At 41.1% G+C, this 17,270-nt stretch overlaps 1 protein-coding gene across 4 annotated transcripts in view; it reads right to left on the bottom strand.

The window, feature by feature from the left end:
* Positions 1-17,270, bottom strand: part of lrp8 (low density lipoprotein receptor-related protein 8, apolipoprotein e receptor) — a 158,365-nt gene that overhangs the window by 33,789 nt on the left and 107,306 nt on the right. For all 4 annotated transcript variants that reach the window (XM_044044077.1, XM_044044078.1, XM_044044075.1 and 1 more), the window contains exons 5-9: positions 8,957-9,331; positions 5,980-6,102; positions 4,418-4,540; positions 2,302-2,421; positions 1,182-1,307 (exon numbers count right to left, since the gene is read on the bottom strand). In XM_044044077.1, the coding sequence (XP_043900012.1) occupies positions 1,182-1,307; positions 2,302-2,421; positions 4,418-4,540; positions 5,980-6,102; positions 8,957-9,331 (867 nt within the window). The remainder of the gene's footprint in view (positions 1-1,181; positions 1,308-2,301; positions 2,422-4,417; positions 4,541-5,979; positions 6,103-8,956; positions 9,332-17,270) is intronic.

The following is a 17,270-nucleotide window of genomic DNA, read 5'->3' as shown; positions in this document are numbered from 1 at the left end:
AAACCTTCTTTTTTTCTCAAATATCACAGGGACCCATTACATAAACACAAATATTTTCTTTTTATCTTCTCCAAGACTGCAGGTACTGAAAGTACTTTTATTTTAACTGGAGACGGCACTGAGACACTGGCATGGTCTCAACACTGTATGTTATTATCAATTTTACCAAATGAATGTCTGGGAAATGATATGGGTGCTTATATAACTACACGGAAAACAAACTTTACTTGTTGGCAGTAACAGAAAACGTTATCTGCAGGTGTTTGAATGATTCATCGACAGACAGCATCGTTATCGGCAAAGCCAGCTGGAACACGCTTAGTAAGAGTAAAATTGATTAGCCTGTTCTGTAGGAGTAGCTACATTTACATTTCACATTTGCATGATCTCAGTTTGAAACTTTAATCCACAGCAACTTGCACCGTAAGGACACACGCTCAAGTTTTGGGGTGTTAAACGTGCTAAATGCTCTTCAGTTCAGAACTTAAGGAACTTCTTGTGTAAGACAGAACTTGAGTCCAGTTCCTTGTATCCACACTGTTGAAGATACAATGACATGGATGACTGAGAAACCTCACACACACACACACACACACACACACACACACACACACACACACACACATGCTGTTAAAACACAGCACGCACTGGAGTTTCTCTGGGAAACTCTGTGGATATGAGTGATGACTGCGTATCCCGGATGTCAGTGGTGCCGAGGATGCAGCAAACAAGCCACCGAGCAATTTTTAGCTCAGACAAATTTAAGTAGCAATCATGCCCTGGTGCAGCTTTGAGGACACAATTGTCGTGGAGTGTTTACGCAGGCCACCCAGAGCTACAGAGCCTGTCTGTGTGTCCTATAGTGAGTGAGCAGCCCCCATCCTGCACAACATCCTTCCCTTGACACTCTAAGGGGAGCGGAGGCAGCTGGCTGCAAATTTTCATTAGCGAGGAGTGAAGGAAAAAGATGGCAAATATTTATCTTTGCACAGATTGCTTTGCAGGGCCTGCATACAAAGCAAGTGACTCCTTTCTCACAGTCCCACAGTACAAGAGCAGTGCGGATGTGAGTGTGTATAAGAGTAGGTCTCTACACTTTTGGGGAGAACATCCATCTATGGCAGTGAGTCTCTTTACCTGAACAAATAGGTGGGAGTGTGCGTAGGCAATCAGTTACTCACCCACAGCCTTGCAGGTCTTCGTAGCGGGGTCCATCTCGTAGCCTTCGTAGCACTCGCACTTGTAATCGCCTTTGTAGTTGATGCAGATCTGACTGCACGCGTCTGGGTTTTCACATTCATCGATATCTGTGGTCAGAAATTATGGCAAAAAGAAAGTGAGTTTAAAAACTAAACTCGTGATGTGAAATAGAAAAGAAGGACACGTTCAGTTTCTGATATGTTCAACATTGCTCAAAAGAGAAGCTTCACTTCAAAGGAGAGATGGATTCTCCATATTGAATTTCTAGGATCAAAAAGAATGGAAAGGATGGAATTTTTTTTTTTTAACTGGGCATAATGGATAATAGTACTATGATTTAGATCACTAAAATTGGTTTTCGGAAAATCTTCAGAAAACAAGTCCACACAAAATGCCAGAGGATGTGCTGTCTGAACAGTTTTATGTGCTTTCATGAACTGGACTGGGTCAGGGTTAGGGGTTACCTTCAAACTGATGGAGTAGAGACTATTTAAGTATCCGTCACTTAAAATGTTTTGGAATTCAAATCTCATTTCACTTTCACCGAGAGCAGCATTCCGTGTGTTCGGCTGACACAAAGCTGCACTTATCACTTTAGGTTTCTCGATGACAAAAAAATGCAGTGGTTTTCAGAGCAAGATTTCACAATATTCCATAAATAACCATGCATTGTTATGATCTGTCAACTCTGTGCCGTGTCTACAGCTGCGGTGGATTGTCAGTGAATGGATGTGAAATCCCTGTATATTATGCAACAAGAGCATTCTATGAATTATGGAAAAGTCATTATTTATCTATTCAACAGTCAGACGAGACCACTCCGGTACAATTCAGGACTCGTGAGATGCTACATTCAAAGTCTATAGTCTGCCGTTGTCGGTCAAGAACTGAGTCCAATTAAAACGCTCTTAAATCCAGAACGTCTCACTGTAAATTTTTATTTCTGTGTGTAATAATGTTTATTACCGGCAATAAACAAGACGATGATCTGCACTCGTTGGAGGAAGCCATTTTCAGAGCAGTTCACATCTGCTACCAGTCTTCTTTGTGTTAGTAAGCAAAAAGTAGGTCTAGTAGCTCTAGTAGTAGCCTTTCCTTTACCTCCACAAGTCTTTTTGTCCAGGAGTTTGTAGCCGGAAGGACAGTCACACTCGTAACCAATTCTTCGGTCCCTGCAGATGTGGGAGCAGCCGCCGTTGTTGTCTGTGCACTCGTTCATGCCTGCGAAGAACGACAGAGTGTGTCAGATAGAGGGAGGGTGAAGGCAAGGAAAGAGGAGTTGAAGAGTTGTAAGACACAGATGTTAAGATGATCTGCCTGCACAGAAAAAGAATAGAGTGGTGGACAGGCAGGTGTGTATACAGAGTGTACCGTATAAACAGAGCTGCTTGTGATAGTGCTCATGGCCCTGAGGCATTCTTTTAGCCAGTTGCACCTAGAAGATATCCATTCTCTGGCCATATGCGCCAGGTGACACTCCACTATGAGGCTTGTTGTTGCACAAGCACATGGTTAACCTTCTTCCTCTCTTCCTACTGCATTCTCTCCTTGTTTCCTCCGTGTTTTGTATTTAGCACAGATTGGAATGGTCTCTCAGTGGTTCTCTACCTTTTCTTTTGTATCTGCTCTATGTCTCCAGCCATCCTTTTAGCTTTCAGATGCCCTCCGGGGAATAGAGAGGGATCACTGCTGGATACTAGAGCCACTACTTCATTACTGATTTACATTAAAGATTTAAGCTTCAAGGCCACATGTGCCACTGTGAGACAGTGAGACTAAAGAGGAGAGCAAAAGAGACAGCGGGCAAAAACAGTAATTGAGGACTGACAGGGTAAAAAAATGAGTATAGTAGGAAAGTAGAGATGAAAAAACTTGAATAATAATTTACTGAATTGTTCCACAATAAAAATCAGGTCTGAAATAAGAGAAAGTAAAAAATATATTCAAGAAAATTGTTTAAAATGGGCCATTTTTATGACATCCCTGAGTTATTACTTTTACAGACTTACTAACTGGTATAGGAAATCCTACTCTGTAAATCTTGGTAAAACCACTCCAACCTTGGTGCCACAGTTTGGGGAGGATACGTTCTCAAAAAATGCTATCAGTGATGACAAATAAAAAACATTGAAAGTTTAGAGTGGAAAAGTTGGGTAGCGCCAAATAGGGCTGAAATTGCAATTTAAAATAATGCAAATTGCAAAGGCTGCAATAAGTGCAGCACCGAGCAACGAGTAAAGATCCTAAAATTGACTTATGTTATATATACTTGCTGATGCAACTGATATCTTCGAGGTCTCATCCTTGCTGTGGAATATGCAGTTAATACAATAAGATTTATATAGTAGCGGTCCATCATGTTTTAAATCGATGTGACTTTTGATGTGGAAAATCATCACATCTTTCAACATTCACATATATAGAATCATATATTGTGCTTTTGGTCTTGCAATGTAATGAGGAATCTTTATGTTTTTCCTTCTCTTGCTGACTTAAAACATTCCCCACTGCTTTGACACTAGTTCAGTTAGATTCGACCTCTAAACCCACAGAACATCCAAGTTCAACATTAATGATTTCTTTTCAGGGCAATCTCATTATGGTATATATTCATTTGGCTCAAGATCAAAGCTTGCTGAAAACGCAGCGCCATTTATTTCTGTTTGTCTTTTCCACGCAGCTACCTTGAGTTGTCAAAGAGAACTCTGCTTGTGCATGCACTCGAGTGAGATTTCACTGATGCATCGCAAGTTACTTCAACTGCAATTGCACAAGCTACATTTGCCTGATAGCTTTTTATTAACTTGCATGTTTCTCTCAAATTCTTTGCTGTGTTTACAACTCGACTGAATTGCTTCTGATGTAAAATCCATGTCTGCGCATCAACGAGAGCTAATTATTTATGATGTGGAGATAATCCGTGTGGCTCCTCATGGGTAATGTAGTCCAGTCACGTCTCCCCGGCTAAGACTGCACTACAGGGCAGAGTTGCTTGGCTCTTTGATCATAACATAATGGTTCAGAAACCCTGATTCACCCTCGCCTTGATCAAATGAAGCTTCTTTTCAATAAGAAGAGTGGCCACCCTCACTGGAAGTAGTTGGTGATGCCCCAGGAATTAATGTGCGCATCTGCGCTATTAATATGTGCATTCACGTACGCCTGATGATGAGCTAGTGAGTGTGTGGGTGTTTCTGTGTGTGAGGAGTGATCTTACCACACTCCTTCATGGGTTCATCAGACCAGTCCTTGCAGTCCTTCACATTATCACACACCTTGCTGCTGTCGATACACTCCCCATTCTTACAGCGGAACTTTCTTGGCCCGTCACACTTGGTGACTGTTGTGAGGACAAAACATACCATTAAGTTTAAGAACAGGCTTTTACTGAGGAAGTATATCCACACTTTACAGTTGGAAAAATACATAGTTTCCAAAGGCTTTAATTGGTGTAAAGTTTGAAACTTGAATCCCACCAAACTGCAAAAATGTCAATGTTTAGCAGTACAGACAGCTCCAGTTACAACATTTTTTATTTATTATTTTTGGTGGAGTGCAATATGTATGAGGAATGGAATATGCAGAATAAATAATGGCTTGGTTTGTTTATAAATAAGAATATAAGATGCTTGATATGATGCCCAGCAAAGGTAAGGAAAGGCCTAAAGCATTAACATTTGAACATACATTTCCATTTCTGGGTCTGAAGGGTATCATTTGATGTTTGACAAACTCTCACCAACAGTATAAAAAGTGTCTCTTTGCAACTGAAACATTACCGATTCTGTGCTGAAGGTCAGAAAACCGACACAAACAGAGCTTTACAATCCATGATTATTGCTTCCTTCACCGGCATCACTACCTATGTTCAACATTAATCCCTCGGCAGGATGCCACAGTGTGTAAAATCAGTGCAATAATTACTGAACATCACATTAGGTCATGTATCTCAGGATACACGTGATGATACACAGACAATGCATATTGTATCTAAAGGGTTTGAAATACTAAACAAGCTCTCTTCACAGCAATAATTTGAAAAAAAAACTGCTGGAGAAAACACTTATCACACTCATAAAATCAATTTTGCTTCATTTTTGTTTGACCAACAAATGTTCCTCGCATTAAATGCATTGTACTTTAAATTGGGAAAGTGTTGGATACAAATGGATGTTAACACAAACGGCCAACAAACACATAACAATAAACATTAGGCGTAATATTTTTTGAGTGGAGGGCAGATGTCATACACTGTCTGTAAATGGGAATTTGGTCTGGAGTTATAGAGCACTTTTCTAGTCTCGATGACTACTACATAGTACTTTACATTACATTACATTGACCCATTCCAACTCCTGAGCTACAGCGGCTCATGATGCATACAGCAACATGGCGGAGGCAGATTTGTGTGCCACAGTACATTCCAGTCTTGTGTATACAAATACAGTGTGTTTAAAATAGTCTCGCAAGCATCAAATGTATTTTAAAGTGCTCTATAAACTCGGACACCAACTAATCTGTCTTTATTACATAGCAACATATAGCTCTTTAAAGATGAATTTTCAGATTTAAATAGCCACACTTGATTTTTTATATTGTTAGGGAAAAGCAGGCCTCCTGATGAGTTGCACACAGATAAACCTGCTTTAATAAAACATTACAAAACAACATATGATGACCAACATAACCCGCGGGGCACTGTTATACTGCTGATAATAATCAGAGAGACGTGTGCATGTTGCGTCGCTGGTGTCTTTATTGTACACGTCTGGCACTTACCGTTAACACAGCCAGCTTCATCACTGTAGTCCGGACAGTCATGAACTTTATTACACTGTTTGGTGCCATGGATACAGGAGCCATCACCACACTGGAACTCATCAGGCCGACATGTAAGTAGGGCTGAGGGACACAAGCCACAAACACATTGAGAAGAATTAGGTGAGTCGCTGATTAATCCGAGAACAGTAAAACGCAGCACACTCACAAATCAGCACATCTTTTCTGTTCCACTACTGCATCTCTGAAGATGTGCATGTGCAGTGCAAGAACAGTGTGTGAATCCAGCAAGTAATCAGTCACACGTACATAACCTCAATAAAAACCTCAGAGGAAAAGCAGGCAAGTGTTCATTCACTATCTGAGGAAAATCCTCATCCAGTGACCCACTGAGTGTGTGTGTACGTGCAAGTGCTCCAACAGCAGAGGGCAGGTTTATTTAACTCATTTGTCTTTTTAACTGGCTGTTATATTATTCATGTTTTGGGTTTTGTATTAGCTCTGCCAAGGGACTGAATGCAGACATGATCAATTGCTGTGGCGGCTGCAAATACACGACACACAGAATCACTGTATGGGGAAATATGGCAGAAAAAAAGTACCACACGCTGTTTCACACCATGTATCCACAAATTTATACACACAATAAGCAAACTTTAACGCTTGTATGTCATTACATGTGTGCAGATTTACATGAACACATAGGGAAGCTGACTCAGGCTTCTTAGTGCTCAAATAAACAGATAAATAAAAATATAAAGACAAATGCATGTTAATGCCTAAATCAGCAGAGTGTGAAAGACATAGTCCTGTGCCATCAGAAAATGTGCTGTTCTTTCAGCCAAATGATTGGGATATGAGCTCCACTAATCATGATAAATCCCCAAGATGAATGGTAATAATAACGGATTGCCATCTGCAGACACGGTGACAAAGAACTGACGAGAGATACCAATTTGACCGTATCTCATTTACATTAACCTCCTGCCAACCTACTCACACTCACCTGTCTGAGCATGTCTATAAAAGAACACCGGATTACTGAGACAAATGTGTCAAATGAGTGAAGCGAATATACTCAGGAGACAGGTCTCTAGACGGGAGAGAGCAAATCGTAGACATGCAATAATTGTCAAATACTTCTCAGCTAAGATCTCCTTGCTCTCAGAACTATCAGTAACTATTACATCTACCTCCAAACAAACTAGCAATCCTGTCTATTTCTTTCATTGCAAAACAAAATAAATATAATAACATTTATCATGTGGGCTCTGCCTGGCATGCTTGATTGTAGCACTTTACCAGCACTGTACGCTAATACAGTGCTAATACAGATAATGGGGCATGAGATACAGTAGACCACACTACACCACTGGTTATAAACCAATATAAATGGTTTAATTTTATATCATATAATTGAAATATTTCTCATTTAAATAGCTAGCTAGTATGTAGCAGGTTCATAGGGTATGCGGTAACGATGCTAACAAGCTAGACAACAGAAGCTCAGTATAGCCACAAATACAGACAAGTGAGGACAAATGAATAGGGGCAAGGGAAGGCTATAAGTCGTTACCGAACAATATGTAGTGTGGACGTTTACATAAAGACATTAAAAAACAGTATACACTTGGTTGTTCAGGAACAATATCTTACACTATTGTAGAAAAGATGAAGTGCTAGCAAGAAATGGTAAGGCTTTGAACCAGGGAGGTCTGAGTGTAACATCTTTGCTTTTGTATGGCATTATGGCTCATTAGCATAGTGCTCTTAACCTACTAACTTTGCAGTTACATTATATAGGTATGAACATGTACCCAAATATAGCACCTACAATACAAAAGTAATGTAAAACAAATTTCTATTATTTACACAGTGCTTGATTCTCTGAAATAGCTCACTGTGCTTTACTACAAATATTAGAGCAGTTCTAATTTTATTTGTTATATTTTGTACAATAGATTGGATTGTTTTTAAGCAGCTGTGTCATTATCTATGCTAAACCTGTGAATCTGTTACTGCATATATGACCACAGGTATGTGTGCTATATTTGCATTATCAAAGCATTTCTGTGTGTGTGTGTGTGTGTGTGTGTGTGCACATATGTGCATATGTGTGTTTCTGACATGTCATAGTGTCACGCTGCTTTCATCTTCCCGAGTGGTGTGTGAAAGTGTGGAGAGGGGAGCAGATGGGAGTCTTGCTTGATGAAGGACCTTCACCTCCCAGACATCCAATGCACACACACACACACACAGACACATCCAGGCACAACAAACACAGTGTACAGCTCAATGCACACGTGGACGTTGTCCTCCTGCTTCATGCGGATCACAACACACTCCATGGATCATAGTGATATAGTTTGCATTGATCCTCTCACAGTCATTTGGTGGCACAACGAGATGTCACGTCATCTTTTACGTGCGATTAGCTGCATGGTCTTTTAGTTGTGAGGATCCACTCGACTCAGCCATTATTCCAAAACAAAACATACATTACTATCCATTTACCTTATTAAACACTAAACGGCTGGCATTACATTTTAAATACTACAACACCTACAAATAATGTAGAACAGATCAATATTTTTATAGAAGAAAAACATAGCAATTATATAACATTATTATATTGTGCACTATAAATGTTATTTATAATAAAATACAAATGTACATTACATGTCATTTTTCATTTGCCTTTCAAAGTGTTGAGGCTCCACTAAAACTGAAACTTGCTTTAGAGAAAGTATAATGCTATGATAATTATAATTAGCCTCTTTTATGTATTTTTCTAAGCCTCAACAATACCGGAGTTTTTATAGCACAGTGAAAGCGTTATCACACTGTGCCGTCACATAGAAAAAGTACTGATGGATATTATAAGGCTTGTGGGGCTTCCTTGATAATCATTATACTAACGACAGTATTATATACCTTTAACTTGTCCACACACTTATTATTCACCCAGTTGACTTACGACAGTTTGCTTCATCGGATTTATCCTTGCAGTCTGCATCTCCATCACACTTCCAGTTCATGTGGACACACTCGCCACTCCCACACTGGAACTCGCCCTGTGGGCAGCGAGGTTTCTGGGGCTCCGTCCTTCTGCTGCAGCGCTCCATGGATTCATCCGACTTGTCCTTGCAGTCCGGGTCGCCGTCACAGCTCCACAGGGCGGGGATGCACTCCGAGTTGTTGCAACGGAACTCATGCTGACCACAGGTGGGAGTAGAGCACTTCTCCTCATCGCTGCTGTCCCCACAGTCATCGTCGCCATCGCACACAAAGATGGGTGCCAGACACTTGCCGTTACGGCACTGGAAATATTTGGGGGGGCAGGCCTTGGAATCTGTGAATGGGAAAAGAGGAGAAAAAAATTCAGAAAGTTAACACTTAAGGGCAAATGAACCAACATGTTGTAGCTCTGTGGGAGCTGCAACTTAGACAGAGGTGTTGGAGAGTTTTGTTATCAAGGTTTTGGAGAGCAGTGAAGAAGGTCCTGGAGTCTGCAATGAGTTAAGCTGCAGGAATAATTTAGAATTTACGTGGCCAAGGAGAACAGAGGCAACATCGAGAGGCATGTACACAGCATGACGCCACCTCCACTTCTGAAAATCTGTTCTCAAAGATGACACACATAATCATCTGTCTAATGATCAATTATTCTTACTTCTAGCTCAGTCCGTCCAATAAAACATTCTCCTAACAACTGGACTTCAACTTACAATGGCTGTGTGTTTATTACAAAGGATATCTAATAAAGCTACGCACTGAGCGAGGGTGAATTTCCCTCACAAAGGAGGAGGGTCAGTCAATTAGACTACGGCTCTGGTAACATGTTTTTTTGTCTGAACCAGACCAGATGGTTGTATTAATATAAGCTAATACATGTTGCCATGGTTACTGCTTGTTACAGTGTGTAAATGACAGTTAATAACTACTGAACCAGACCAGTTGGGTAACACTGGGTTCGACAGGCGACCGTGGAGTATCCATGCTCAGGACTGTGATTACAGCTGGCTGCAAAACATGGTTACAGGGCAGTGAAGTGAGCTGATGACACCAAAAGCTGCAGAGGTGCTTTACCCAAAGTGCTTTAAGTGAAAGGAAACTAAAGTCTACACCCACTTGAAAATCCTTCTAAAAGCAGATGTTAATGCGTGTGGGAGTACAGTAGATGAGGGCATGTGAGTCAGAGGACTGACGTAATTAACTTATCACTGTTTATATTAAACTCCGCAGGGGAATAGGGATATATGTATGTATATATATATATATATATATATATATATATATATATATATATATATATATATATATATATATATATATATATATATATATATATGTATATATATATATATATATATATATACATATACATATACATACTGTATATTTTGTATTAGTATGCTAGCAGTAATATAATATTAAGAGTATATATATATATATATATATATGATGCAATATGTTGTCCTCTTCTCAACTGGCGGTGGAATGAAAGACAGTGTTGTTGCTAAAATTTAGAGTTAATTAGCTTGGAGCATTCACACCTTTTCTCTTAATGACAGGACGAGCAACAGGTTGAAGGAAAAGGTGCAAATGAGTACAGGCAGTGGCTCTTCTTTAAATATTAAGAAATTAATAACTTACAACGGCAAAATATCTATCTTTCAAACAGTGGGTGCAAAAACTTTATTATATTAAAGTCCCCCCATATTAAAATGATGCCGACCCTGTAACGCACAAGGACGAGAGCATACGTTCTGCAGGCAGTCCAGTGTTTGGGAACAGGTGGATAATGATTAGAGCTGCTGGTTCCTGTTGCAGTGTAGAACAGAACGAGTGTTTGTGTTTGTGGCAGAGAATACAGGAATACCTGCAGACACTGTGTAATTTCATGGGTCTGTCGTCTGTGGCATGTGTTGTTTTTTTAGTCTCCGCAGTAACGCAGGGCTTCTGACAGCTGGGACATCATTCCAAACTCTATGACAAATTTTAGTTCAGCTTTTTACATACCGAATTTGTCTCTGAGTGTGTGAGTGTGTGTGTGTGCTTCGTGTTTGCTTTTTGCCATATCCCAGCCGCGTCTGTAGATAATTCCAGCGAGGTCTCTCAGGGCGATCGGCGTAAACGCTTCCCCCTCCCTCTCCCACATACAACGCCGAAGGGACTCATTAGGATAATAGCCTATTGGATTCCCTGCTAGCTATTACTGCTAGCATGCTAATCATCCCAGCTCAGATCTAGGTAATTTAATTAGCATGAGCACATAAACAACATCAGCAGCATCCCAGCAGAAGCTCGGCTGATATGGGGGATCACAAAAGGTGTTGGTGTAAACAAACTCTCGGGCAAACAAGGTGGTTCTTTTTAAGAAAAATTACGGACATTATTAATACATTTTGCATCATCTCAGGAGGTCAAATACTACTTTTCATAAAAGCAGAGAGCCTGGTCAGCCAGGTGTGTTCACTATAAACAGCACGGCCGGGATAAGGAGCTTGTTAGTATGGGTCCCATTGGGGCAGTGAGCTATAAGAGATAGTTGGCTCTCAATTTCGCTCCGTAATTCCACTGCAGGAACACACAGGTGGCTTGCAGTTTATCGGGGGTTTGTCTTGTGGATAAAAACTACTTTGTCCTGAGATTGAGACTCACAGGGGCGCAGGCTGCATCAGAAATGTCCTTCCACCATATCCAACAGGTTCCTAACCTTTTACTGGAACCTGATTCCTTATTAGGAGCACAAGAATATTGTTTTTTGGATGGAGGAAATCGAAATGATCGAAAATGATCACAGTGGAGTGATATTACTGAATGTCTCCAAGTGGCACGAATATCCATCACTGAAAAGTCTCCTAATGAGTGCTACAGCACAAACAGAGGGCTCATCTGCCTACCTCTCCGTTTCCCAGGCACACACAGGGAATTACGGTGGCCTTCACATATGAGAAATAATGTAAATGGGCTTTCCTAACTCCATCCACTCTTTCACTTTCCCACTCTTCCTGTCATTTCCTCCTCCTTCATTGTCTAAAGTGCATATAAATGCTTATTCTAAGGATACAAAACCCAAACAACTTTAACACTTCTAAAAACATACTTATGGGTTCATCTGCTACCCAGACAGTGCAAAGTGTTGTGAGTATGGCAAACCCCCTGTATATGATTCAGTATCTGAAATAGTATGATGTTACCCACTGAACATTTAAATTTCAATAAAAAATATGATGCACTCTTCTCACCAGTAATGGATTCCTACATGATAAACCAAGACTTCCGATGCCACGTTTGGCACCTTTCACCACGGAAATATCATCACACACAGTGCTTCTTAATTCCACACGGAGGCATGTCATCCTTCACTCACTTCATCCTGTCACCCGACTACAGCAAAGCCGACACATGTCAAGAGGGTTCGGTGCTGATGAGTCGGTGAAGACAGCCTTTCAGTCCGCAGACCAAAACCAAGATTGTAGAGGACATAAATGGTCAGAAGGGAGCTCGTATGATAGGTGCTACACTTGCTGTATAATATGTACGACAGATTTTAAGAAATAAAACACAGGCATGTAGTTTAAATTATAGGCTATTTTTCTTTTATGTGACATTTAATGTGTGAGTAAGTATCCAGTGTCAACCGGTCAGCATGCAGGCCTAACATATTAGTATTTGTTCATTTCAATTCATAAATTGCTGTTTACGTTGATAGATAATTACACTTTGTTGTGAAGCTAAACCTTTCAATTATTACATGGAGCCCAACTGTAAGGTCCTCCATTATGATCACCATCTTCACAGAAAAACAATAATATATATGAAAATGATTGATCCTAGCCTCATGTGGTGATCAGAGTCGTGATCCAAGGTTTGTGTGAGCCTCAGTTCCAACACTGTTATGTTTGAGAATTACAGTTGTAAGTAATGGATTACATCTTGACAGTAACCTCCCTCAACCACAGGTGACTGTGTTTAACTTTCTATACATCCATCCCCCAGAGCCCCAAGAGAACAGCTAATAGATGAGGCAGAACAATAGGACACGGCTCACTGACCATGATCTGCAGGACAATTGAACTCACTTTCAGCATGGACTGGTCTACGGTGAGCGGCTAAGCATGCGCACACATGCTAGGGCTGTGTATTTCCACAGAGTTTCCACAATTGATTCTGTCTTTTTTTTTAAAAAACACAACACGCCCCATGCCAGGGCAGCTCGGTGGGAAACACTGCTATAACACATGTTGCTAGAAACAATTTTATGCACTGCATTATATCAAATGACCTCTGGTGCTGCGACCTCCCAATATTCTGGTGCACATTCCTAGTGCACACATGCATGGGCATCAACCTGGCAAAATCTATTCACTTTTGTACGTTCTTTCAGTTTTGAAATGCCCGTTGAATGAACACATCTCCACCTGTTTCTTCCTTTTAGCCTCAAAATGAGCTGTTGCAGTGACTATACCGGCTTCATTTTGCTCCAATACAGCTTTGCTGCAGGGACAACCGTCCTGGTGACTTGTGTCGCAGCACTTTCCGTCATGAGCATGACAACTTGTGCCTGGTGCAGTGGCATTATTGCTTTTGTTAAATCAGATAAAGTTATATTTGAACGGTTAAGAATCAAATATACATTTACATCATCAGCTGATAATTTATCAGCCTTGAAGCCCCAAGCGGAAAAGGGTTTCATTACACACACACACACACACACGCACACCTCGCTTCAACCTTGTCTATGAGTCACTGGGTTTAATGTTTCTGAAGCGTGGAATCCAATCAGACTCTAGTCTAACATGTCAGCCACTCACTCAAGATGTGTGTGTGTGAGCGAGTCACACACACTATTTCACCCACTCACACTGCTCTCGTCTCCAAACCTTTGTTTACCAGGTGCTCAGTTGAAACGCAAGCTGGCGATCACAAATTCACAGCGTCACGTTTAGCGCTGTACTTGAGACAAGAGCGGAGACACGGCACAGCGAAAAGGCAGACAGCAACTCCTGAAGGCAAGAGACATGTTCATCTACTCTATGGAATATCAATATGCATGCCGTATCTTTCACACGAGTGCATCAATAAAAACCTTGTCAAGTCAAGTATGCCTTGAACTACCTCAGACACAAGTGGTTATTGCAAATAAATCACCAGACTGTTTATTCATGATGATCTACGAGTACGGGAACATTTCCAAAAGAACAAGGGACAACTCTGTTCAATTATTCAATATGCAACCAGTGCCTGAAAAAAGAAGATGTTCACATGGAGCTGGACAAGGCACCAGACTGAGAGGTTTGAAGGTTTAAAGATCACTTGAGGCTCGTGTCGTTGCATGACAATGTCCGCTAAAAAACCTAACCGAATCAAACGGCACCCCAAACACCAAAATGAACGTAAAAAAATGTCACAAACTGGCATCGAAAAGGCACTAAATTTCACTCTCAGCAACATTTTCCCGGTACAGAATTAACAAATACAAAAGAGTGAAGAGTGAAGCAGAAGAATTGAGGTTAATACCCTTCTCCAAATTATTGTTATTTTGAGTCAATTTGGTCAGTGGAAGATGACACGATCCATGCACCGTGAAATACGGACAAATGGTGCATGTAAACATCGTTACACTGAGCATTGTAAACCACATTAAGCCTCACCTGAGTCACAGAGGAAGAGCAGTTTAAAGCAGCGTGCCGTTAACGATTTTATCCCACATCAGATCCATGAAGTGAAAATACCCAATTTTTTAATTTTCTTGGACTGATGCAAACACATCTGAATGTATTGAGTTCCAGTACAGTTAATGTAGCATTTGATTTGCATCAGGCATCATTACTCTTGAGAGCATTAACAAGCAACAGCAAACTATTAAAAAGTAGAAGAGCGCCGGGAGCGCTCGCTTCTCTGCATCTGTGACAATATGGTTGCGTGTCGTACACGTCGAGAAATGTTAACCTGCCACTTAGTCGGGAGTCGGAACACTGAGGAGCTGTCAGGGAGAAAGTGGGGGGGAGTACAAAGGCGAGAAGAGGCAGCCTAAGATTATACTTTAGATGAAAGACATTCTGGAGAAGCCCAGCGGAGACCTAGTCTGTGTGTGAGTGTCACAAAAGTTGACATGCGGTCCCTCTCCAGGGCTCTCGAGTGTTTATCAGTGCTTTGGCTACATTAGACCTTTGAAGAATCCACACCGCACGCATGCACGCCGACGCGAACACGCGGGCCCCGGGCCCTCAGCTCTTTGCTGTAAAATAAAAGTGGCCCTCTCTTCCTAATGGAACAGACAGACTGGCAGTGAGCGGAGATACGATTCAAAATAGATTCATCACCAACTCACTTTCCAACAGCCTGTCCACATGGGATTTACCAGACACAGGGCTGACGGTACATGTCTGGAGTGTTGGAGGGAATCTCACTCTCTCTGTTTGGACAAATATAAGCTTGTGTTTCAATCCGAGGACTCTTCTTCTCCTGGTAAATTTTGGCAGGTCACACAGTGAGAGGTTAAATGCAGACCTCCACAGTAAAGATCTGATATATTCATAAAATATCTCAATTCATTTCAATTAGAAAACCTGTTTTAATGACAAAAAAAAACCCTAAAATGATTATCAATTATTCATAATGGAGTAATTGTTTTAGCCTTAGTGAAAATATACAAAGGCAACTTTTCAACCAATGCAGTCAACTCTTTAACTATTTATTTATCATTCACTCTGTAATTATTAATGATTGATATTTTTAATATATTATATTTGTATTGTATTGTATATTTATATTAATATAGATATTTGCTGTAATCAAGGTGTACAATAATTACTGCAGTACATAAAGCTTCTTCTTCGTCTTGGATAGGTTTTTATGGTGGTTGCCGCTGGCACACAAAGAATTCTGGGACATGGTCAGATGTATCCTTCACGGACGGGCAAACGTCAGCCGCGTTCGAAGGAGGTGATGAGTCATGCGACAATCGGGACGGCCCACGTCGGAGGGTGATGTGATGTGATGTGATGCATTTTGACAACGAATCCTCACTAGAGAGAGACACAGCTATTGAATACAAACAGAAGCAATGAAGACAAGAGTCACCGACACTGTGCTTTCAGAATCTTCCTGAGTGAAATCTGTTGACAGTATATCATGTGGGATTATTTCAAACCAATGCAACATGCTCTGTTGTTTCTCAACGGTCGCAGCTGGTTATCACCTGAGGAGCTCAGACAGTTCACCACACAGACTGTGTATCAGCTCCATTATTATAGTATGGTAAATGGACCTTTTCTAGTCTGGATGACCACTCAAAGCTGCTGTCCACTACAGGCAGCCCGTGGCCAGGTGGAAAGGGAACTTGGCTTGTAACCAGAGGGTTGCCAGTTCAAGTTTGAGTATCCCTGAGCAAGGTACCCAAGCCCCATTGTTCCCCGGGTGCTGCTCAGTGGCTGCCCGCTGCTCCTAATTCTAGGAAGATTTCTAGTAGAGGATGAGTTAAATGCAGAGAAGGAATTCCCCCTGCAGGACTGATTACAGACTCATTTGAGTGATTCATTATTAGTATTGCCATTCACACCCATTCACACTGTACATCTACTTCACATGCAGCACTTTTTTTCTATCACACATCTTTCATACCCAATCACACGCTGCCAACACAGCCATCACAAGCAACGTGGGGTTAAGTGTCTTGCCCAGGGACACATCGGTAGATGAGCAGAGCTGGCGACCTGCCCAAGCTGTGACTCGCCTATTCCCCTATGTCAGCTGAGATTGGCACAGCAAATCTCCCCTCCCGATGGATCGATGGATATCATTACGGTAGCCCTCAGGATTTCCACGGAACGACGAGATTCACCAGCGTGTCACACGTTTGTGGCGTCAGCTTCTCAGTACCGTAATTCCTAAGCGGTTGAATAACTGCCAGATATCGAAAGTGAAAGTTATCTTGGAAAAAGGGGCAGAAGCACTCACTTGTTGAACATTTTTTGACAATTCTACAGCCATAAAATCAAAATAAATCCAGACGGCCTGATTATCAAGATGGTCATAAGAGGGTTAAACAATGAACTCAGCAGTAATGACCAACGCTGGCTTTAACGTTTCAAAAAAGGCAGAATATTTAACTGTGCTGGTTAGACTGTTGTACAGCAAAAAAACATATCAAAGCCAACTGTGAAAAGCCACTGAAATGAAGAGCCTGGTGCAGTGAGGCAGGAGCGCCTGAGGAATTCCAGGGAAATAGCAGCTTAAATGAAGTTAGAATGGGACAAATTTCACTGAGACACTCAAACTCT

The sequence above is a fragment of the Solea senegalensis genome, linkage group LG14 (assembly GCF_019176455.1).
Source record: "Solea senegalensis isolate Sse05_10M linkage group LG14, IFAPA_SoseM_1, whole genome shotgun sequence".
Taxonomy (NCBI): domain Eukaryota; kingdom Metazoa; phylum Chordata; class Actinopteri; order Pleuronectiformes; family Soleidae; genus Solea; species Solea senegalensis.
This window is presented reverse-complemented; position numbering and strand designations above follow the sequence as displayed.